This window comes from Oncorhynchus keta, chromosome 29 (genome assembly GCF_023373465.1).
Source record: "Oncorhynchus keta strain PuntledgeMale-10-30-2019 chromosome 29, Oket_V2, whole genome shotgun sequence".
Lineage (NCBI taxonomy): Eukaryota > Metazoa > Chordata > Actinopteri > Salmoniformes > Salmonidae > Oncorhynchus > Oncorhynchus keta.
This window is the reverse complement of record NC_068449.1, coordinates 31,807,173-31,832,399: the sequence shown is the minus strand read 5'-3', so window position 1 is coordinate 31,832,399 and position 25,227 is coordinate 31,807,173. Positions and strand designations below refer to the sequence as shown.

The following is a 25,227-nucleotide window of genomic DNA, read 5'->3' as shown; positions in this document are numbered from 1 at the left end:
ACAGCAACCGTGTTGAGTAAAGACTATTCAACTTTATTTGTTGAGAGTGCAAAGCAAATTAGTTAAAGGCCCAATGCAGATGTTTTTATATCAATATCAAATCATTTCTAGGTAACAATTAAGTACCTTACTGCGATTGTTTTCAATTAAAATGGTCAAAAAGTAACGAAAATAGCTTCTTAGCAAGAGGAATTTCTCAAACAGGAATTTTGGTAGGACTGTCTGAGTTTTCTGAGTGGGGAGGGGAAAACTGAAAACTATCTGTTATTGACAGAGAGGTACGGAACTCTCTCATTCGCCTATTAACTAATTTACCACCTGGTGATCTCACCAGGCAGGACAAAACTCCATCCCACCAAAACAGGCAATAATTTCAGGTGGTCTTTTCAAAAAGCTCTTACACTAAAAGGGCATTATCAGAATTTTTGCAATATTTTCCCCAACCTCATAGTATGGAAATATAAAACACAGGAAAATCATGTTTTTGACTGGAATGGGCCTTTAAACAAACAATGTAAGTATAGTACACATTATAAAACACATGGAATATCAGAGAGAGAGAGACAGGATCTAGTGTAACTGAAAACGATCATCAATGATTAGAGAGGTCTTGATTGCAGTTGTGAGTATTTAGGAGAAATGGAATCCAAGAAAAGAAAGTGTTGATATGTTTTCTTGCTTTTACTTTTGGCCGAGTGAGGATAGCTGTGGAGACAAACACGGAGAAACAATAAAAACTACATTGCACTAAAGAAATCTAAGATCAACTTAGCAGTGTAGGTGATTTAACACAAACCCACAGTATGGGTGTCATCATTCCATGTTATGAGTCAGGCTTAAATGATTGATAATTACTCAACAAAAAGCCTGCTTCCCAAATGGCACCCTTTTTTAAATCAAGTCACATTTTATTTGTCACTTGCACCAAATACAACAGGTGTAGGTAGACCTTTACCGTGAAATGCTTACTTACAAAGCCCTTAACCAGCAATGCAGTTTCCCTATTCAGTGCACTACTTTTGACCAGGGCCACATATGGTAGTAGTGCACTATATGGATAATAGGTTGCCATTTGGGACGCACACCTAAGGCTGGTGGTCCTCCTACCTGTTTGATGAACTGCCCTGCATTGAAGAGCTCACTGCATCCGTACAGCACCCTCTTCCCTGGCTTTGCCTAAAAGGATGCCACAAAATACACATTGTTCAAAAAAACTAAACTGAAAATATGAAGAGTTTTCACAAAATACAATGAAAACTTTTGTCACAATGTCACTTTTGTCACAATGTTACATGTAGATATGTTACATGTAGATATAAAAAAACGAAAACCATTTGGAATGATAGTTTACCTTTGTGTAGTCCACCAGGTTTTGATATTCTATGTAGTTTCCTCCTCCGACCACAAAGACAATAGCCTGAAACAGAAGGCGAGATCTCACTGACAGGTTGAGGCTGCTAGGTTCATGTACATTATACACACAGATTAGTGTGCCCCCCCGTCACACAGTGAGTCCAAGATAGGCACCAGGCACCAGGACAACACACAACAGTTGCTGGATTTAGTGGAGGCCCTGTTTGTGTGTTTGTGCTGACCATGGCAGGACTCACCTCTTGAAACGGGTTCTTGTTCCTTGGGGTTGAGCTGTTGGGAGAACAGGAGTGTTTAGACACAGATCTTACGGACAGAAAATGCACATTACTATTTAGAGGCCTTAACTGTTATCCTTGGAGCTCTTGAAGTCTTACCTCTCACTGCCGCGCAGCATCTTGGGATCAAAGTATCTGTAGTCATCAGTCTCCTTCACATCATAAAAACATCATCAATAAACCAACAAACGTATACATCACATGAACAACAAGAAAGAGACCATTTTCGGACAACTCTAGAAACCCCCCAAAATCCCCCCCATTGCTCAAGGTCACCCAGTTCCTCTTATTAAAAGCAACTCCTGCATAAGCATGGGTCCTGTGAGACAAAGTCAACCAATTGACTCAAGTGCGATCAGATTCAGGCAGAATTCAGATTCAGGCAACACCTGCTTGATTTCAACAGAAACGTCACATTTACCAGAACTAGTTTTAAATAAGATCAGTGAAGTTAGTTTCTTCCCTCCCTCTCTCTCTACTCATACATCCTCCTTAAACCCAGAACCAAGTCTTTAGTCTGGGTTGATTCCCAAAATGCATCCTATTCCCTATAGTGCACTACTTTTGACCAAATCAAATTGTATTGGTCACATACACATGTTTAGCAGATGTTATTGCGGGTGTAGCGAAATGCTTGTGTTCCTAACTCCAACAGTGCAGTAGTATCTAACAATACACAACATATCTAACAATTCACAACAAAGCCTTATTGCCACTGGTCAAAAGTACTGCACTAAATAGGTTGCCATTTAGGATGCATCCCTAGTCTCTCTCCTCTCTTCCCAATGGACCGAATGCATCTACCTCTATCTGGCAGAGCCGTGGCCCACTCACATTCTTCACCAGAAGAGAAAATACTTTGCAGTCAGGCTGGTGAAAGAGGAGCTCCCTGTCTCTCTGAACTGACTAGATGCTCCAGATTTTTGTGCTATCGTCTTTCCCCACACAGGAGAGAGGCAGTTCAGCAGAGGGCTTCTGATATCAAACCTGAACACACTGCTAAACCTGCCTGGGAGAGGAATGGCATTGTGTTCACACAGAAGAACCACCGATAGATTACACCTGTCCAAGAGGGCCATCGGATGCGGGACAGGGGTGGGGAGAGGAGGATGGAGGCTGTTGAATTTGGACTGATGTGCCCCTCTCCTTCTCGGCTCACCGAACAAGAAGCGCTTTGTACAGTGCACTGTAATTCCAGTAGCTGAGAAAATGATAATATTGTTATGTCCAATTCAGTGTTTGGAGAGGTGGGGATAGGGGTTGGGGGGCATCTAAAGCCAGTAACAGAATCCTGTAATCCCTGCTCCCTCCTGGCTGTAGACACACGGTATGAGTGCCAAATGGTACCCTATTCCCTATAAAGCGCCCTACTTTTAAGTAGAGGCACCCTATTCCCTTTGAAGGGAATAGGGTGCCACCTGGGACGCTGACAAGATGGAACGGAGCTAATGGAAATTGAAAAGCGTTTGTTCATATTAAATGTTTATGGACCTGTGAGAGATGGTAATCACAAAGGGACTAAGTTGATGTAACACCTCTATAGATGTAGCAGCTGATCCAGGGAAAATTAGACACCACAGAGGGGAATAGGGGACCTGCCTCAAGCCTGGTGGCCTACACTAACAAGTGTAGTGTTGAGTATACAGAGGATGGCTTGTGAATGATTTTCAGTGAAGTGGACCTTCCCTCTGCTTCAGGGTAAGCTGGTAAGGAGCTGAGAGAGAGATGAGGAAGTGTAGAGAGAGCTTCTGGGTTAGCTGTAACCTAATCTCCAGGTTCAGTGTGCGCCTGTCCTCCCAGAGAGAGGATTGAGAGTCCACAGTGCTGCCCATGTGCTCTATTGCAGCCCTGCAGGCAGCTAGCGGCTAGGGTTTCGCACCACAGTGGAGCCCCCAGAGTAGATCAGGCCAGGCCACCCTCACAGAGCTGTTTTTAATCACTGGGGTGGCATCCCAAATGGCACCCTACTCTCTACATAGTGCACGATTTTTGACCAGGGCCCATATGGCTCTGGTCAAAAGTAGTGCACTATATAGGGAATAGGGTGCCATCTGGGAAGCATACCTGCCATTTCTATATTGTTATGCACATGACTGACCGACTTGACAAAAACACTACTACACTGTGAGGTCATAGGTCATCTGCAAGTACAGTACCAGTCAAAAGTTTGTTAAAACCTACTCATTCAAGGGTTATACTTTATTTTTCACAAATTGTGAAGACGGACTAGATTTTGTAATATAGGCAGCAACTGTAGCTAATGCATTCCAGGTGACGACCTTATGAAGCTGGTTGAGAGAATGCCAAGAGTGTGCAAAGATGTCATCAAGGCAAAGGGTGACTACTTTGAAGAATCTCAAATATATTATGATTTGTTTAACCCTTTTTTGGTTACTACATGATTCCATATGTGTTATTTCATAGTTTTGATGTCTTCACTGTTATTCTACAATGTAGAAAATAGTAAAAACAAAGAAAAACCCTGGAATGTGTAGGTGTGTCCAACCTTTTGACTAGTACTGTATGTACACGACAGCAGACAGCTACTTTACATTTTACAAAGTAGCTTAGCTACAGTTGCTGCCTTTATTAAAAAATATAGTCACGTCTTCACAATTTGTGATGACTAGTTTCCCCCAACATATTCAGAAGTGATCTAATCAGAAGGGGGCATGATTGGAGAAGTCTCCGACTGCAGACATGAGACACCCATCAGGTTGTTCATCTTGTTGCCACTGTATTCATGCATCCCTCCTGAATGTGATGGTGCAACAAAGCAGAAACATAGAGGAATGTCCACAGTAGAGGGGGAGGAGAGAGGAGAGGAGACGGCTCACCGGATTGGACTTCATCTCCATCAGGTTGTCCAGGATACGCGTGACCGGCAGGTTCTGAAAGAAAAACACTTTAAAAACTCCGTTCTTTCTCACCAGGTAATTAATCACTACAGACCGACTCCAACGAGCAGCCGCGTGAGATATTAACATACATGTCTCCAGGCAAAACCTTCCCATCAAAGCCAAGGGACATCTGGACATTTTGAAAACACATATACAGAGAGTATCATGAGACTGCTCCTCTCATCTGTCTATTAAGAGACATTCAGTATCACTCATTCTGCATGCGTGTGTTTTTGTGCATAATTCTGTGTGTGTGTGTGTGTGTGTGTGTGTGTGTGTGTGTGTGTGTCTGTGTCTGTGTCTGTGTGTGTAAAGCTACTCACATGCTGTTTAAGCACCAGGTGTTTCACCCCCTCCATGACAAACTGGGAGCCAGAGTTCATCACTCTAGAGAAGAGGCTGTGGGATAGAGAGCCAGGAGGAGGACAGGGTCAGCACGGGGGTTAGGTCAAATGGCACCCTATTCCCTACATAGTACACCAACCTGGTCAAAGGTAGTGCACTGTGTAGGGAATAAGGTGCCATTTGGGACACACACAGAGAGTGCTCTCTCTTTCTTACCCCATAGGTTTCACACCGCTGTTCCCATAGTTAGATGGTGTGGCAGCAATCTTTGTGAAAGCCCTGGAAAAACAAATGATTCATAAAAAGCTCCTTGAAGGAACCCAAAACAATGTGTTTTATTATCTGTATGTATGAAGCATCATATGCTGAAAATGCAAGCTTGTTTGTAATGCCTTACTTCCACTGCTTGATGTAGTTGAGAGAGGACAGGTCGCAGCCAGTCTCTAGAAGAGCCTTCTTGTATTGGTCCAGATCAGTCTGAAACACAGAAAAACCCCAGTAAGATAACAGTATGCCTGTTTTCACCAAGGTAAAACATACATACAAGTGATTGAGCAGGCATTCGAGTATTAGTAGGGAATTTACCGACCAGGGACTTTAAAAAAAGCTTGAAGAAATAAAAACCTAGTCATCCTAAAGCAGAGTGTGACACATGTATGGTGGTATCATCAGTACATTACGATGGCAGAGACAAGTACTTTTTAATGTAACTAAACGGATGTTACACCACAGCATCCACGGAAAACAAATAACCTTAAAAATGTACATACTGTACATACTGGACCAACTGGAGAACGGAACAGAGAGGGGATGGTAATCCCATGGTAATAAATCGGCCCTGGACGGGTTCAGGTTAAGGGGGGGGGACAGAGATGAAAGGAGGAATACCACAAGACGTTGGCGGTGGAAAAAGATTTCCTGCTTGACTTCAGCTGTCAGGCCGGGAAAGCAGAATGGCATCTCAGAGGAGAAGGGCTATTAGGAAGACCATTGATCAACATGATGCACCAGGACAGCCTGATCCTAACGCTGTTCCCAGCCTGCAGCCGCAGCCAGAACCCTGGGCCCATCTGGGATCAGTTTTGTCTTTTAGATGATAATGAAAACGATTATATGGACGAGCAGGGAACTGATCCTCGATCCGTACTCCTACTCGGAGACTTTGTGAATACGGCCCCTGGCATCCTCCCAGCTCTTTGGAGCTGGCGGCTGGAGGGACTTGACTTCACTCCTCTGTGGTGAACTGTGGTTACTGAGGTGGTGGTGACAGGGCTTGAAGCAGAGCCAGTATTAAGGTCTTCCAAGTCTTAGCAGGGTCCCTAAGCGGCTAGTCCCCGAGCTGCGCCACCTCCCTGAAGAAAGCAGACGTAGAACCCACAGTCACAGTGGAGAGCTGGGTGTCCTCCTATACAGAGGGCCTTGAGATGCTCAGAACAGAACAAGCTAGCATTATTGGACTTCTTGAGTAATGACATTTGGCCTCGGCTTCAAAGGGTATCGATGTTCCTGGAATCTGCTCCAACGTGTCATATCGAACAATAAAGCTTTTGAATGTTGTAAGAAGAAAAGCTGGTTTGAATATCATACGAAAAAATGATTTGAGAATTGATGTTTGGTGTTCTAAACAATGAAACGCAAGCCAGGGCCAAGGTTTTTCATATTGTATATTGTGCGGTTACTAAGACTACCACATCCAGTGAGACCACAAAGTGTCTCCATTGAGGTTGCTATTGTGCCATTTTTGGTTCCATTGGACATGAAACTGCATATGACCGTAGTGAATCAGACAAATCAACAGAGTTCCCTGACAAAGGGGCCTGTATCTTGTGGCTCCACTCTGACCTGTGATTGAGTCTAGTTTGGCATGTGTTTCATGGTGAGAAAATGTGTGACTTGAGTCTAGTATGTTTTTGATAGGGTAAGGGTTAAGTGGGGGACAGGCCTCACCTCTGAAGGGGGTTGCAGGGCTGTGATGTAGAAAATCAGAAACAGTCTCATCTTGTCCTCTGGTGTTCCCGCTGTCACAAAGACAAAAACAAAGTTGTTTAACAAACCTTACATCAACAGGCACCTCAGGTATTTCCGACTGTATGATTTATGTTATTTCTGGCCAAGATAAGCACAGAGGCACATCTACCGTCAGGGTCACTGATTATGTCCAGCAAAGACTTCTCCAGGGTGGATTTGCTCATCAGCTTCTCCTCGTACTCAAAGTACACGTCCAGTTTACGGCTCTGTAGATGGGTCACAGAAGTTACACATTAGAGAAAGAGTACCTATAAGTATGTGCCCACCAAAAATCTAAGTTGAGATATTTTATTTTAAAATGATCAAATGAAGGGCTCCCCGAGTGGTGCAGCGGTCTAAGGCACTGCATCGCTACAGACCCTGGTTCGATCCAGGGCTGTATCACAACTGTCCGTAATCGGGAGTCCCATAGGGCAGCGCACAATTGGCCCAGCGCCGTCCAGGTTAGGGGAGGGTTTGGCTAGGCTTTACTTGGCTCATCGTGCTCTAGAGATTCGTTGTGGCGGGCTGGGCACCTGCAGGTGAACAGTGTTTCCTCCGACACATTGGTGCGGCTGGCTTCCGGGTTAAGTGGGCTGGTGTTAAGAAGCGCGGTTTGGCGGGTCATGTTTCGGAGGACGCATGACTCGACCTTGGCCTCCCGAGCCCGTTGGGGAGTTGCAGCGATGAGACAAGATCAAAATTGGGGAGAAAGAGGGGGTAAAATACACAACAAAAATCAATTAATTCAATTGAAAGATTCATCTCTCATGTGAAGTTTTAGGACACCATTTTTTTTTCTGTGAGAAAAATATTTGATAAAATGTGTGAAGTGTGGACTGGGTTTAATGAGAACTTAATGTACCTTTAAGCCCATGGGTGTTCCAATAATTCCCACCTCTTAAATAATCAATTTTATTTAATTTCTAAATGTTGAAAACTGATATTTTTTTATGTAAACTTGAATTATAATCATCTCCCCTAAAGTTCAAATCAATTGATCATCACTATTCATCATGGAAGCAGCATTCATAACAGGGGTTGTCCAATCGTATCCACAGAGATCCATTTCGACCCAGGCTTTTGTTCTTGCCAACCAATACACACCTGATTCAATTGATCAACTAATCATAAGACTTCAATCCAGACTTGATTAGTTGAATTAGGTGTGTTACTGCTTGGTTAGAACACAACCCTGCACCCACACTGGACCTCTGTGGATAAGAAGCCATGCAACAAAGATCATAAGGCACACAACTTTTAATGAATTAGTTGAAAGCTGGTTAACATTTTCTGTACTGCTATTCTTGTTAATTAGTTCAACTTGTCTCCCTAAAGCCTGTCTGAAGACAGTTTCACATCACCCACTCTACTGTTGCATGACAAAAGCACATGTGGTGAACCAAAAGATAGAAACGCATGGATGAATGAGGGACAACAATATGAATATCTCCCGGTCCTAACTGCATTAAATCAAATCAAATTGTATTTGTCACATACACTCGCATTAACATCTGCTAACCATGTGTGACGAAATGCTTGTGCTTCTAGTTCCGACAATGCAGTAATAACCAACGAGTAATCTAACCTAACAATTCCACAACTACTACCTTTTACAGTACCTTAGTTGTCCAATAGTAATCTTCTTGTCCCTCATGTTGATCCACCACAAATCAAATCACATTTTATTGCTCACATACATTTACATTTAACACGAGTGTAGCGAAATGCTTGTGCTTCTAGTTCCGACAGTGCAGTAATATCTAACAAGTAATCTAACAATTTCCCAACAACTACCTAATACACACAAATCTAAAGGGGTGAATGAGAATATGTACATGTAAGTATATGGATGAGCGATGGCCGAGCGGCATAGGCACTATGCAATAGGTGGTATAAAATACAGTATATACATATGATATGAGTAATGTAAGATATGTAAACATTATTAAAGTATACTGTTGTGGTTCACCAAGCTATGTTGCCACTGTATTGACTGTGACATGTGGTACGACTGCTAGCATGACACATCTACTTTCAATTGGCAAGAAATAGTCATTAATACCCATGTAGTATGCCATCATGTGCATAGATCAACACATTCATCTCTTAGGTGTGATCACTTATCTGAGGTACTAAAAATATGTTTCTGAGTCGCCTCCACACCCAAAAAAATTTTGCAGCTGAAATTGGCCACTAGTAGGACCTTACACATAACTGTCAATAACTTAATAAGAAAACATTTAATTGGCTTAGAATAAAAACAACCACATGAACTGGTTGAAACATTAGATTTAATAAAAAAATGGAAGTGGGTTGAATGTGTATATGGGCTTATTAGGTACGCTTAACTTAGTCCAAGTCAAGAGGATGCTTCAGAAGTCCTTTACTGGCAGATTTAGTAACAACTTTATAGTGAGTGCTCTGAGATGTACGAGGTCACACGGACTGCACAGCAGTCTTCCATACATGTTTAATATCTGGGAAAAAAGTGTTCGTTGGATGCAGTGCACTATGGACAGAGAGAGAACCCCCTCTATCTAGACATAGAAAACACATTGTCAGGCCATGACCGGATTTAATACTAACCTTAATGTGATCCAGAACGGCGGTGGCTACGTTAGTGTGGAGGTCAATCAGCCTCTTCTTCTCCAGAAGCTCTGGTAGGGAGCTAGTAGAGGAAACACAGAGCAGTTTTGGTCCAGACTGGGCAGTCAATAACAGCGTAGCAATTAATAAATAATAATACAGAAATACTGTATATTTACATATACGGGTAGGCCGTTATTGTAAATAAGAATCTGTTCTTAATTGACTAGCCTAGTTCAAATAAAATGGAAATTCTACAATGATGCTCACCTGACAGCTGAGGTAAGTTTTGCGGTGTTGTCTGACATACTAATACTACTAATGGGTCCATCATCCTCACCCTCCAACCCCTGGAGAAGATCAAAAGTATTATTTTAGTGGGGAATTTGCAGGTGTCAGTGTCGTCCATTGTTTTCAGTGAGACTACTTCATTGAACAGCTCTAGAAACCGCCTGTGCGCCATCTTACCATGATGCTCTTGAGGCGTTTCACCTCGTCCTCTTGGGCTCGGTACGTGTCTAACTCCTCCTGCACAGACTCAGCCACCTCCGGGAACGGGCTGGAAGAGTCAAAACAACCGCTCAGCCAAGAAGAACTTCACTACAGCAAAGATTGAAATATACTGTTGCTACCGAGTTATAAAGCATAACTCAATTTTTTTTTTTTTAATATACAGTTACTATTGAGTTATAAAGCATCAAACGTAGAACTACCTTCTAAATCAGTAGTTTAAAAATCACACTTTAGCCAATGGAATGGAGTTTCTAACAAGCAAAGCTTGGAATATACTGTTGCTACCTAGTTATAAAGCCTTGGCCACAAGCTACCCTCTGAATCAGTAATCACCACAAGTGAGTTCCTAACCTGCCCTTGTGTTTCTGCCAGAATTTGTCTGCGGCTGTGAGGTCATAACTCTTCTTATTTTTCTTCTTGGGTCTGGCTCCGGAAGGGGAAGCTTCTGACCCCACAGATTCGTCCATACTGACCCTGTTCAGGTGGAAGTCCTAGGACACACACACACAGAAATACATTAGTGTCACACACACACACACACACAGCAAAATAATTTCTACTACGGATAGTGTTTTTCCTGCAAATAGTCATTTCTGAGTGATTATGTTTTTCAGTGTTGGGATGATGGTTGGCGTCTGGCAGAGATCCTATTGGATGTGTAGTCTGGTCATATTTCTGCTTGCATCATCGGGAAAAAAGACTGGTCCATAGATACCTCTGGGATAAACACTGATATCTACTTACATCATCATAATACCTACATTCAAAATAACAACCGTTGTCATAAATATATTGAGGTTTAAACAAAGGACTCTGAAAACTAAGGATAGGAGACTGGATTGTACATTTTACACCAGAAATAATTTTAAGGCAGAGATGCTGGAAAATGATTTGTCACAAATATTTATGACCTCTGGCACAGGTCACCGCACTGAGCACATACCACATACCACAGCATTTACCCTATTCTTAATCTTACACACAAGGTAATTGCAGTAGCGCTACCTTGAAAAAAAATCAAACCTTGGCATATATATATATACAGTTGAAGTTTACATACACTTAGGTTGGTGTCATTAAAACTCGTTTTTCAACCACTCCACAAATTTCTTGTTAAAAAACTATAGTTTTGGCAAGTCGGTTAGGACATTTGTGCACGACACAAGTAATTTTTCCAACAATTGTTGACAGATTATTTCACTTATAATTCACTGTATTACAATTCCAGTGAATCAGAAGTTTACATACACTAAGTTGAATCTGCCTTTAAACAGCTTGGAAAATTCCAGAAACCTTCAAGCCTCTTTGCTTGACATCATGGGAGAATCAAAAGAACTCAGCCAAGACCTCAGAAAAAAAAATGTGTAGGCTGGTTCATCCTTGGGAGCAATTTCCAAACGCCTGAAGGTACCATGTTCATCTGTACAAACAATAGTACGCAAGTATAAACACCATGGGACCACACAGCTGTTATACTGCTCTCTGTCTCCTAGAGATGAACGTACTTTGGTGCAAAAAAGTGCAAATCAATCCTAGAACAGCAGAGGACCTTGTGAAGATGCTGGAGGAAACAGGTACAAAAGTATCTATATCCACAGTAAAACGAGTCCTATTATCGACATAACCTGAAAGGCCGCTCAGCAAGGAAGAAGCCACCGCTCCAAAACCGCCATAAAAAAATCCAGGCTACGGTTTGCAACTGCACATGGGAACAAAGATCGTACCTTTTGGAGAAATGTCCTCTGGTCTGATGAAACAAAAATAAAATCTGTTTGGCCATAATGACTGTTGTTATGTTTGGAGGAAAAAGGGGGAGGCTTGCAAGCCGAAGAACACCATCCCAACCGTGAAGTACAAGGGTGGAAGCATCATATTGTGAGGGTGCTTTGCTGCAGGAGGGACTGGTGCACTTCACAAAATAGATGGCATCATGAGCATGGAAAATGTGGATATTTTGAAGCAACATCTCAAGACATCATTCAGGAAGTTAAAGCTTGGTCGCAAATGGGTCCAAATGGACAATGACCCCAAGCATACTTCCAAAGTTGTGGCAAAATGGCTTAAGGACAACAAAGTCAAGGTATTGAAATGACAAAGCCCTGACCTCAATCCTATAGAAATTTGTGGGCAGAACTGAAAAAGTGTGTGCGATCAAGGAGGCCTACAAACCTGACTCAGTTGCACCAGCTTTGTCAGGAGGAATGGGCCAAAATTCACCCAACTTGTTGTGGGAAGCTTGTGGAACGCTACCCGAAACGTTTGACCCAAGTTAAACAATTTAAACGCAATGCTAACAAATACTAATAGAGTGTATGTAAACTTCTGACCCACTGGGAATGTGACGAAATAAATAAAAGCTGAAACAAATCATTCTCTCTACTATTATTCTGACATTTCACATTCTTAAAATAAAGTGGTGATCCTAACTGACCTAAGACAGGGAATTCTTACTCGGATTAAATGTCATGTATTGTGAAAAACTGAGTTTAAATGTATTTGTCTAAGGTGGATGTAAACTTCCGACTTCAACTGTATAAATCCCAATTCACACTACTGAGCCGTGCATACTCATAGTTCATCCTATACAGAGCGCAAAATACCATACACCCAACAACACCACGCACCATAAATTACTCAAGACTGGAGTGGACGTTTCTCATGGGTAAGCCCTTAGTTTTTGTCAGTGTATGTTGTGTCTGTTAAGTCCATCATAACAGAGTGGTGGGAGTATGACAGACAGATATGCTTCTCTCCCTCCCTCCCCCCTGATTCCCTGGCTTCCTGTTAGTCTTACCAGCACATCGTGGATGAGGGCCTGGTAGGTCCATGTGTGGTGGAGAGGGGTGGCAAGATCCAGGTTGCGGTCAGCGAGTACAAATAGGGGTCTCTGGAAGCTGGAGACAGACAGAGAGCGAGATGAAACGAGAGGATGATAAATGTACCCAGAGTTTCCCACTGGCTAGGCTCTCCCTCTGCTCCACCAAAGCTGAAACAAAAGAAGACCTGAAATAGATCCTGCTTAGAGCTTCCCAGAGGAAGCATGACTGTTTTCACTTCATCCACCACTTAGCGAAGGCCTAGCGAACCACTCAGTGAGTCTGGAGAGCAGAGGAGAGGAGAAAAGCAGAATAGCACATTTCCACTTCCGAGATAGACAAAGACATTGTGTAGCACAGTGTGTGGGTGGGAAGCCATTTTATGTCTTTGTCTTAGGGAATGGAGTAGGTCTTCCGTGGTACAGTACAGAATCATGATATTAATGTCTACATCTAGGCTGCTCTCTTTATCGTTCATACCCAGTGTACTAATCTGCACCCTGACCCACCTGAACTGGCCGGCCCCCATATTGTCTCCAGTGAACAGGCTGTTTCTGGCGTCTCGCAGGTTCTCCCTCAGCTTCTTGTCAAGTTTCTGCAACAAAAAGAGAAACTGGGTTAGATAGTTTTGCTTCTTATGCAGCTAGGTAAGACGCCTTACATCTTCTTAACCGGATATACGCTTAAGCACACAGTCTTGCAGCGTTTCACTGAGCTTAGAGACCCTCACCACAACACAGCAGTACAGTATAGGGAACAAAGAGCAGTGCTGTGTAACTGGAGGAGAAACACTGCATCCATCCATTAAGGCTCTTGGAGGATCAGCTTCCACACTGGCTGCATCAACATTCCTCCCCACATCAAGAATCTACCTGCAAATACTGTCTGCAAACAGTGAGATTTTGGAGGTGGGTGGACTTGGATGTCATCCTCAAATGACTAATTTCCTCTTTCACTGTACCCACTGGGGATGGGTACTACTCTCCCAGCCCTGTCTGCAATGCCAAGACATAATACAAAGTGTATTTAGACTGACAGACAGACTGGGCCCCTTGACAGCGGCTGAGGGGAATTATAAATGAGGAAGGATGATGCTCACCACCGCGACCATCTCCGCAGCATTCCCTCTTGGACAGCGGATTATGGGGACAGCACCTAAGAAAACAAAACGGATCTGTTAACTGCCAATAGAGGGCATTGACGACTTTAGCAGAGCGTGTCTATAGAGAATATGAGGACGTGCTGTGAATCCCATGAGGATAAAACTGAGAATCGTATACAACCTGCAAGTTAGGGATGCAGTGGGTTTACTTTGCTCAATGCATCATATAGTCACACTATCCCCATTGGCCTTTACTTTCAAAATGTTTTCCTCTCTAGGAAATATGATTTTGGTATCGCTTCGATTCAGGTGAGTAATAACAAAAGTGATGCTGCCATCTAGCAGGGAGAAAATGGTACAACCATGAACCACCTGAGTAAATGAAACAATCTTACAGTATTTTGAAATACCAAACAGTGTTCTGTCAAGGAGTCTCAATAGTGTTGTGGGACTAATAATATTATGTGGAAAGACCCACCCAGAGTGACAAAGAAGCAGAAAAGGCTGTCTACAATCGTATCCATGATGGCCTCCATCTCTGTGTCCATGATGTCCGGTTTGTTAATCGCTAATCAAAAGGGAATAAGAAAACAGGAAGTCAAATACAATCATGCCAGCTAATCATGAATAAGATCTGATGAAAATGGCAAAGTGCAATCTAGCACAGTTTCTGAATCCAATGAACTTACCATGGTAGGAGATGAGCTCTTTATTTTGATTACAGAGGATAAACATATCATCTTCGAGTGTGATGAAATTCAAATACTGATCAAACACCTACGAAAGCAAAAAATACCTTATGGTTACAAGGCTGTTCAATATCCTATAATGTGTTAGAAAATTACTAGGATGGAGTCACAAATGGCACCCTATCCCCTACATAATGTACTACTTTTGACCAGAGCCCTACAGGGGGAAAAAAATAGTGCACTATATAGGGAATAAGGTACCATTTGAGAGACAGCCTAGAAGAGAGGTTAACTAGTGTGTGGTGGACTCACCTTGGTAACCTGGGTGACAGCGTTGGCTGAGAGAGCTGCACTAGCAATATCCTCTAGTTTACTTCTGGATATGGCTGAGATGAAGTTCAAATAGTATGACTCATACAGCTGGTTACGAAGGTCCTGAGAAAAATAAACAAAACAATGGAATGTACCAATATACTGACTAGTAGGATGTTACATGTCTGAGATGTAATGTTTGGACAACAAATAATTGTATCTGGCCAAGGCCACCAAATGGATAGGCTCAGTGGCCCAATACAATTTTTCTTATCATCTCTAGACCTATCCTGAGTTTAATCATATCTGATGATGTAATGTTGATATTCTGAGTGAGGGATGCTTACTTGGCATATCCGGTCAATATTCTCCTCTGTCGGCATAACAAAATAGATGGCTGGCACATCCGGGATGGGATCTCTGTCTGAATGAAGCAACCTATAGAGAATGATCAAATATATTGAAGACCTTTCTAGATGAAGGTGTCGTCCATTGATTGACACCAAGTCAATGCTGTGTTTGTGGACTTATTTGCAATTACTCAATTCAACTTCTCGCAAAACTGTTGTTGTCCTTTGAAATATACTGCACTGGTAGATCATTCATTTTCAATAGATACTGACCAGTTGATGGGTTACATTACTCAAATTCAAAGTCTTTACAGCCTCATTAATTATTTGTCTGGTGCATCATGATTTTACATTTACATTTAAGTCATTTAGCAGACGCTCTTATCCAGAGCGACTTACAAATTGGTGCATTCACCTAGTTCTCTACATTTACCTTTTGTGAAGGGGATTAATAGATTATTAACAGCGATGTCAAATTGTGAGTTACTCACAAGTGCAAAGTGATTCCCATGTCCCGTAGTTCTTTGACCGCCAGTAGAGGGGAGATTATGTCCTGGCCAAACCTGTCGTAGATCAGAACCTTCCATACTGGCTCAGCAGCAGTGTTTTTCAACGGAGAAGTGTTGAAATTCAGCATGCGCTTCAATGCAGCTGGGGACACAGAAGAATACAGTATAAAGTCATGTTTGGCCAATGTTTAAGATGATGTAAATTGGAAATATTTGTGCAATAGGTGCTGCACATCCCACCACACCCTTGGGACAGCCACCACAAAACCCTTGGCACAACCACCACTTTTGCCATACTAAACATGGCACAGGACTGGGGGAACTGGGACTTTGCCATACCATACTTTGCCAATCAACGAGTGAAATTGTTTGATGAGTGAAATAGCTCGTGAGCTAGCGTTAGCTAGTTAGCCACTCATCCAAAGGAACAATACTGCAGTCGGTTTAGCTATATCTGTCAGTCATTCACTGCGTGGCATTCCTGTTCCTTGACATGACAACCACATCAAAGTGTCTAGTGAAGTCAAGAGTAGTAGTAAGTGTAGGTTAGCCATCCGACTTGTTGCTGCTTCATAATATTATTGTAACGCTTTTTACGATAGCTAGCTAATAAGTTAGCTTAGCATTGATTTCCTCGTGAAGATGGCTGATGGCCATCGTGGAAGTTCGTATTTTATTCAACAGGCTATGGTCAGAGAAAATAGTCTGTTTTACAATGTGAATAAACAATTCGACAACTTATGTTCAGCAAAAATCTATGACCGAAACCATTGACAGACCTGCCTGCTTTTCCCGGACGGAGGCGGCCATCTTTTCTGTTTATGCAGTGACGGGGCAACAGATGACGTGGCAGCTAAGTGCGGCTTGGTTGAGAGGCAGTGTGTTGTTCGGGACTTGACTCAATGTGAGCGGAGGGAAACGTCTGGGCCGGACTCAATGTGGCCAGAGTGAACCGAGGTAAATACAGTTTCAGGTTGGATATTCGCATGAAGTTTTCCTTACGTTCACCAACAGCAGTTAGGGACCGTCAACATATTGACAAGTCACATTTTTCAAATTTCAATAGCTCTTTAACCATTACTCCAAACACTTTCAAAACGATTGTAGCTACCCCGATGGCATAGACGCACATTGCACACCCTTTAGTTTGTCCATTTTTTAAATATATATATTTTTTTATCTCACATGGTTTTCCATTAATTTTTCAAAATGTAGATTTTCAATAGCTCCTTGGTCATGTGAACTCGTGACTTCAAACAAGGTTCAGAATGTCCACTCAGTGGGCCTACACATTGCACACCCTTTAGTTTGTCCATTTTCATCTCACAAGATTTTAAAATATTTTTTCAAAATGTAGAATTTCAATAGCTCCTTGGTCATGTGACTTAATGTCCTCTGACTACCCTTCTATATTGCACACTCTTGTTTGTGTACTGTAAAATCACGCGGTGTAACGTACATCTTTCATAGTTTAAAATTTGCAATAGCTCCTTGGTCATGTCAATTAAACATCTAAGAAGCATGCAGTGGATATACACCCATATTGCATAACCTCTAGTCATGTATCTTCTATATTGTTGTACATTATTATTAGTTTGACAATTAGGGGGTTCAGTCCAGTGTTGTGTTTACCCTTTTTCTTTAATATTTATCTACAGTAATTGGTAGTTCTAAGTACTTATTTTCCCAGTTTTTTTTCTCCACAGTATTTAACAGTGGTACACAATAGGAGAGAGACAGATAATATCTCCTTTCATCGTTAATATCAACCATAAAGGAAAAGGGAGAGTCATGCTCTTAATTGTCCAAAGCAGGGATGGAAAGAGCTAGTGAGGTAGTCTGCAGTGGGTTTGCTGGGCAATACATATACTGAACATGTGAACATCGTAATTAATGGTGGCCAGTAAATCAATGAATAAAAATATAATATTGACAAATTAAACCAATTGTAGACCTTTAATCTTTTCCAACATGTCAACAGACACTTGACTTCAATTAAGTATGAAACATTTCACCGTGTTAACTTTCTATGTATCCCTGCTGGTTGATGTACTTTTCAGAGCCTCTTCATTGTGAATGGGGTATAGCATACATTTTCAACAACAAAGACTGCACTTCCAGTTTGTGTTCTTTACTCTGTTGAACTCTTGTGTCTTCATTCCTAGGCACGCACATGGAACCACCGTTGGAACGCAAAACATTCAAACAAAACAAAGTGTAACAAGTTATAAATAATATCAAATATCAATGCAGTACGACAAATGACGAATTGGCCATCCATTGTGTTATATCATAAATTGTCTTACATGCCGTCACTGTTGTCAAACGATTATAAACATGTTAAATAAAGTTACTAACCCAGTCCGTCTTTAGGCCACATCTAGGTTCTTTATCTGTGGCACACATGAAGCAGTTGTTGGCTTTGTTGAACTCTGAAATCATAGGCATGAACTGAACATATGGCTGTCCCACACAACTACATAAAAATAAAGAATTTACATTTACTTTGAATTAAATGTCATTACCAGACATTTCTTGTATTATCCTCAGTCATTTCTTTTCCCAGTTGCTCCATGTGTTTTTGAAGGTTCCATATCAATTTGGGAGGGGATGTTGGGGAAGTTCTGTGCAACTTCCTTGGCCATCTATACAAAAAAATAAAATATAGTTTTTTTTAACCTAATTGTCACATAACAGCTAACCATTCATTATTGAAACTATAACTATCAAACCTGTATTATAAAGACCCCACAGCTGAATGTGTCCTGCTGCATGGTGTGAGTTATGTCCCCTCCTTTCCACTTTATGTCCGCCCAGTCGTCTTTTCCATGGCAGGATCTTCTCATTTTGAAGTATTGTCTTTTTTTATGTAAAAATAATGGTATTATGATTAGTTAAAGGCAAATGAATACACAAGCCAAATTTGTATGCTGTTTTCCTTATCACTATATTTAAGTAGTAATTTATTAGTAGAGGTCATTTCCTTTATAACCCATTCTACACACATCCTAAATTATAGGCACTGAAACATTTACAGGACAATAAACGTGGCATATAGGATCCAACCCTATCACAGAGTGAATAAATGTACAGTCGTGGCCAAAAATGTTGAGAATGACACAAATATTAATTTTCACAAAGTCTGCTGCCTCAGTTCGTATGATGGCAATTTGCATATACTCCAGAACGTTATGAAGAGTGATCAGATGAATTGCAATAAATTGCAGTCCCTTTTTGCCATGCAAATGAACTGAATCCCCAAAAAACATTTCCACTGCATTTCAGCCCTGCCACAAAAGGACCAGCTGACATCATGTCAGTGATTCACTCATTAACACAGGTGTGAGTGTTGACGAGGACAAGGCTGGAAATCACTCTGTCATGATGATTGAGTTCGAATAACAGACTGGAAGCTTCAAAAGGAGGGTGGTGCTTGGAATCATTGTTCTTCCTCTGTCAATCATGGTTACCTGCAAGGAAACACGTGCCATCATCATTGCTTTGCATAAAAAGGGCTTCACAGGCAAGGATATTGCTGCCAGTAAGATTGCACCTAAATCAACCATTTATCGGATCATCAAGAACTTCAAGGAGAGCAGTTCAATTGTTGTGAAGAAGGCTTCAAGGCGTCCAAGAAAGTCCAGCAAGCGCCAGGACCGTCTCCTAAAGTTGATTCAGCTGTGGGATCGGGGCACCACCAGTACAGAGCTTGCTCAGGAATGGCAGCAGGCAGGTGTGAGTGCATCTGCATGTACAGTGAGGCAAAGACTTTTGGAGGATGGCCTGGTGTGAAGAAAGGCAGCAAAGAAGCCACTTCTCTCCAGGAAAAACATCAGGGACAGACTGATATTCTGCAAAAGGTACAGGGATTGGACTGCTGAGGACTGGGGTCAAGTCATTTTCTCTGATGAATCCCCTTTTCGATTGTTTGGGTCATTCGGTGACCAGTGAGCTGAGATAAGGCGGGGCTTTACCTAGCAAGGACTTATAGATAGATGACTTGGAGCCAGTGAGTTTGGCGACGAATATGAAGAGGCCAGCCAACGAGAGCATACAGGTCGCAGTGGTGGGTCGTATATGGGGCTTCGTTGACGAAACGGATGACACTGTGATAGACTGCATCCAATTTGCTGAGTAGACTGTTGGAGGCTATTTTGTAAATGACATCACCAAAGTCAAGGATCGTCAGTTTTATGAGGGTATGTTTGGCAGCATGAGTGAAGGATGCCTTGTTGCGAAATAGGAATCTGATTCTAGATTGAATTTTGGATTGGAGATGCTTAATATGAGTCTGGAAGGATAGTTTACAGTCTAATCAGACACCTAGGTATTTGTAGTTGTCCACATATTCTAAGTCAGAACCGTCCAGAGTAAAAAAGGGCTGGTTTAGATGAAAAACTATTGCCCTGTGTCCCCGTTCATAGGAGCATGAGAGACTAGTCAGTGGTAGAATTGAGTTGGCACTTTATTGGCCCAAACACCCATAGACCCACAAGGTTGAGGTTACTCATGGACAGTAATTAGTAATACATTTGTTTTTGCATTGATGCATTGTGTCTTCTAACTGTCCAAGAATAGGATCCAAAGTGTTAGGAAACATTTGTTCCCATAAATACAAAGGAGGATGTCTCTCCTCATACCTCTGGCACTTTAGTCAGACTGCCAGACTGTGCACCACAGAGACAATCAGGAGAGAATACATACAAGTCAACTGTGCCAATTTAAAGTCAAGGGGTGTGTTTGTGCCTTTTGGGTTCATCTCTTTACATAGAACCCCTGTGGTTCAAGTCTGCTCTGAGCATGTCTGAAAGTGACAGAGCCAGCAACCAAGAAAGTGTTTCACAGTATGTCATAAAAAAGTATTACACTTATGAATGTATGTAAAATGCTCATATGTATTAGATCCAGTACAATGGAATAACTAAGAGCTGAATTTGAATGCAGCGTGTTCCGATTCCTCCTTCTCTTTCTGTCCAGCAGGGTCAACCAAAAACACTTGGCCTGATGGTTCATGCAAATACTGGGGAAGCAATATAGAAATGTATTGATCCCTTAAATTATTTTACTATTATACGACCCATATCACAACCCTCATACCTATTCACAAACGTACCTAAATCAATTTTGGAAAAAGGATTTGACCCACAAAAGACATAGGAATTTATTTTACCAGTTAGAAACAGTAGGCCATGCATCAAATAACTATTTTAATCAGAAAAACGAACCCTCAAATGCAATATTGCATATTGTAAGTTGTCTGCAGGTGGCTTGTTGGGAATGCACTGAAATATCAAGTCATTATCAGGTTATGTTAACTGCGTTCTAATACTCAACGTAGAAGGACTTGTCTTAATGTACAGTATATGAAAGTGATGCTATGAAAGCGAATCTTAATCTAACCTACATGGATAAAAATAGAAACCATGGAAGTGAGACTGTCATTATGCATAATGTACTATGTAATATTCATGTTATACCAGTGCGGTGGTGTAATTTTATATGACCAACTTCCGCGCAGATGTTAGCATAGCGTTAATTAGCACCCAATTGCACGTGAGTTAGCTAATTGCTCACAATGAGGAAATCTTATTTGGACAAATTTGCCTATTTGAGCAGTAAGCCTAGGTTTACATGTACAGTTATGTAATCGATTTGGTCGTTGTTTTTTCTGTGTTCAATGTATGCCTTGTTGTGTTTGGCTGGCTCTAAATATGTATCGTTGATGCCATTCCCTTAGTTACACACAGGGAGTCTACACATAGTACACAAACTCAGCAAAAAAATAAATGTCCTCTCACTGTCAACTGCGTTTATTTTCAGCAAACTTAACGTGTAAATATTTGTAGGAACATAACACGATTCAACAATTGACACAAACTGAACAAGTTCCACAGACATGTGACAAACAGAAATTTAATAATGTGTCCCTGAACAAAGGGAGGGGGTCAAAAGTAACTGTTAGTATCTGGTGTGGCCACCAGCTGCATTAAGTACTGCAGTGCCTCTCCTCCTCATGGACAACCAGATTTGCCAGTTCTTGCTGTGAGATGTTACCCCACTCTTCCACCAAGGCACCTGCAAGTTCCGGACATTTATGGGGGGAATGGCCCTAACCCTCACCCTCCGATCCAACAGGTCCCAGACATGCTCAATGGGATTGAGATCCGGGCTCTTCACTGGCCATGGCAGAACACTGACATTCCTGTCTTGCAGGAAATCACACACAGAACGAGCAGTATGGCTAGTGGCAATGTCATGCTGGGGGGTCATGTCAGGATGAGCCTGCAGGAAGGGTACCACATGAGCGAGGAGGATGTCTTCCCTGTAACGCACAGCGTTGAGATTTCCTGCAATGATGACAAGCTCTGTCCGATGATGCTGTGACACACCGCCCCAGACCATGACGGACCCTCCACCTCCAAATCGATCCCGCTCTGAGTACAGGCCTCAGTGTAATGCTCATTCCTTCGGTGATAAATGCAAATCAGACCATCACCCCTGGTGAGACAAAACTGTGACTCGTCAATGAAGAGCACTTTTTGCCAGTCCTGTCTGGTCCAGCGACATTGGGTTTGTGCCCAAAGGCGACGTTGTTGTCGGTGATGTCTGGTGAAGACCTGCCTTACAACAGGCCTACAAGCCCTCAGTCCAGCCTCTCTCAGCCTATTGCAGACAGTCTGAGCACTGATTGAGCGATTGTGCGTTCCTGGTGTAACTCAGGCAGTTGTTGTTGCCATCTTGTACCTTTCCCGCAGGTGCGATGTTCGGATGTACCGATCCTGTGCAGGTGTTACACGTGATCTAAGACTGTGAGGACGATCAGCTGTCCGTCCTGTCTCCCTGTAGCTCTGCCTTAGGCGTCTCACAGTACAGACGTTGCAATTATTGTCCTGGCCACATCTGCTGTCCTCATGCCTCCTTGCAGCATTCCTAAGGCACTTTCACGCAGGGACCCTGGGCATCTTTCTTTTGGTGTTTTCTTTTGGTGAGTCAGTAGAAAGGCCTCTTTATAGTGTCCTAAGTTTTCATAACTGTGACCTTAATTGCCTACTGTCTGTAAGCTGTTAGTGTCTTAATGACCGTTCCACAGATGCATGTTCATGAATTGTTTATGGTTCATTGAACAAGCATGGGAAACAGTGTATAAACCCTTTCCAATGAAGATCTGTGAAGTTATTTGGATTTTTATGAATTCTTTGAAAGACACTGCAAAATGAAGTTAAATAAGAAAAACCTCAAAACACATTTATGAAGAAAGCATACACATTGCTTTGAAATGGTGTGTTTGAAGTCAAATACATTTTCTGGTCCAGAAACACCCATATATTTTGTGAAAAATACTTGGGCTAATTCAGTTCCAACTGTTTTCAAACTGTTATGCACGCTGGAGTATCAAAAGCTGTTGAATTGTAGTTTTTCTTTACTTTCACAGAAACATTGCTCAGATCTTGTCCCCTGGACCTTGGACTTTTGGTGTGGATGATGTTCATGATATTCCTTTAAATTATTCCACTGCAGTGTACCATTTGATTGTCATTTCTGCCTTGTTGCTTTTAATCTTTTTAAATGAATTTATCTTATTAACACTTTGTTCTAGCTAGCTATTTGTGTAGGTAGCTATCAAGTAAACGCAATGATTTACTTGAAAATACATCTAAGAATCCCAAATGAAGCAACAAACATTACCATTCAAACAAATGTAGCACCTACCGTGAATACATTTCTTTATTGAAAATTGCACCTTATTCACACCACAGGGCCTACCAAAGCAAGGTGGGGTGTTTGTTTTGATGGTAAGATGCTGGCTATTCAGTATATTATATACGTCATATTTTCTGTTATAACACGTGAAAAGTTATTATTTCTGTGCTTGCAGCCTGCAAAGCACATTATTGTTATTGCTCATACTTTTTCTTGTTTATTATTTTTGGGACCTATTTCCTACAGTTTTTACACTACATAAAACAATTCATATCTCAAACTCCTGCAGAGCTTGATGCTGATGTGTCATCTACATTCTGAAATATATTCCTGGAAGGGGGGCTGGTATTATGATTTACTACTATTGTTATCATAGCTATCAAACTTAACCTACTCCTTCTTAACTTACAGTACACTGTACATTGCAATGGAAGCACAGGTATGTATGAATTATGAGATTCTCATCACTAGTGGATGTTTTTTTGGGATACTCATCTGATTGTGATTTTCTTTTTCAAAGGAAACATGCAGAAAATTGGGTGACGGTGGTGCCTCGTTCTCCTGCAGAACTTTCCCATGCAGTAAGTCTTGAACATTATTTAAAAAAATATATACATAATTTGCATCCTTAAAATCACTTGTTTCACTGTAGCCAGACTTGCTTTGAATATATGTTCATATTGAGTGGATGTCACTAAGGTCTGAAGAAGAGGTTGAAAGATTGAAAAAGGCGGCGAAAACAAAACGCACTACAGGTAGGTGTCATAGGATGAGTGGTAGTCATAAACCAATGTTTAAAGACTTAACCCCCTTCCAATATATTTCAGGAATATGTAGAAGTTGTCCCCCTCCCCCCCAAGAAAACTCTGCATGTCACATCAGCATCCAGCTCTGCAGGATCAGGTACGTTATAGGATATTAGCTAAAGTAAGGTGCATTCTTGTACACACATCTTTAGAGGTTCTCTTACATTACTTAATGACCACAATCTGTTTCCTTTCTAGACAATACTGAAAACAAAATGCATGGTGAACTGGGTATATAGTCTACTGTGTATAATGCTGAAGGCTTGATGCATGGCAAGATATAATAGTTGTGATGACTTGTTGAGTAGTTCTACATATCACTGAAAACCCAATTAGTAATAGTGGCATTGTGAAAGTGGGGTGTAGTTTGACTTGATCACCCAATGAGGTACTACTCTTAATATTTATTCTTCCTTTTTCTTCAAGGAAGCAGATGTTCTTTTCAGGGACACACTAGAGGCAGCAAGGTGGTGCGAACTCAGTTTTAAAGGCACTGTTTTCCCTCCCTAGTGTAATGGGGATGGACGGGGAAGACCGCATTACAACCTTTAAAGAACTACGCTTGTATGAAGAGGAAAACACTCTCCTCGAGGAACCATTCATGTTACAGAGAGAATTTGAGATGTTCTATGTGGAGGCAGTTGACAAGAATTAGTGTCTTTGCCTCTTTTGAGGAGCAGGATTGAAGCCATTGTTGAGGTGTGGTCAAACCTTGTTTTTGTCTGTGGTGTTAATGGTTTCATGTTGTTCAGTAAAGATGTAGAAGTCACCCACGTCTCTGATCTCTTTACTGGAGCTGGTATAACTTCATGTACAAAGCACATTCAGCTTGTCAGTATATTCCTGTCTTGTAGGAAATCACGCACAGAACAAGCAGTAGTCTGTCTCCATTCTCATTTGGAAAGTAAATGGCAAATCAGGATAGGTAGTAACTGTATA

The 25,227-nt window shown here is 41.7% G+C and overlaps 1 protein-coding gene across 2 annotated transcripts; it reads right to left on the bottom strand.

Annotated features, from left to right (window-relative positions):
• Positions 1-12: 12 nt before the first annotated feature.
• Positions 13-16,741, bottom strand: scfd1 (sec1 family domain containing 1). 2 transcript variants are annotated; one of them, XM_035743287.2, is made up of 24 exons: positions 16,561-16,741; positions 15,764-15,923; positions 15,270-15,360; positions 14,923-15,045; positions 14,611-14,698; positions 14,400-14,489; positions 13,919-13,974; positions 13,329-13,414; positions 12,798-12,897; positions 10,355-10,494; positions 9,959-10,049; positions 9,761-9,840; positions 9,491-9,572; positions 7,032-7,128; positions 6,842-6,912; positions 5,292-5,371; positions 5,111-5,173; positions 4,873-4,948; positions 4,487-4,540; positions 1,749-1,801; positions 1,611-1,644; positions 1,352-1,417; positions 1,108-1,176; positions 13-705 (listed from the first exon to the last, which is right to left on the bottom strand). In XM_035743287.2, exons 1-24 carry the CDS (start codon positions 16,589-16,591, stop codon positions 682-684), a joined length of 1,905 nt encoding a protein of 634 aa, XP_035599180.1. In that variant the 5' UTR covers positions 16,592-16,741; the 3' UTR covers positions 13-681. The 2 variants fall into 2 exon arrangements, with proteins under 2 accessions (XP_035599180.1, XP_035599181.1); XM_035743288.2 differs by lacking the exon at positions 16,561-16,741 and adding an exon at positions 16,121-16,449.
• Positions 16,742-25,227: the final 8,486 nt, after the last annotated feature.

Coding starts and splice junctions, on each gene's coding strand:
- scfd1 (XM_035743287.2), bottom strand. CDS start 16,591: ATGGCCGCCTCCGTCCGGGAAAAGCAGGCAG. Junction 10,495..12,797: donor CCCTCATCCACGATGTGCTG/GTAAGACTAACA, acceptor TGTGTGTCCTAG/GACTTCCACCTGAACAGGGT. Junction 9,841..9,958: donor AACGCCTCAAGAGCATCATG/GTAAGATGGCGC, acceptor GATCTTCTCCAG/GGGTTGGAGGGTGAGGATGA.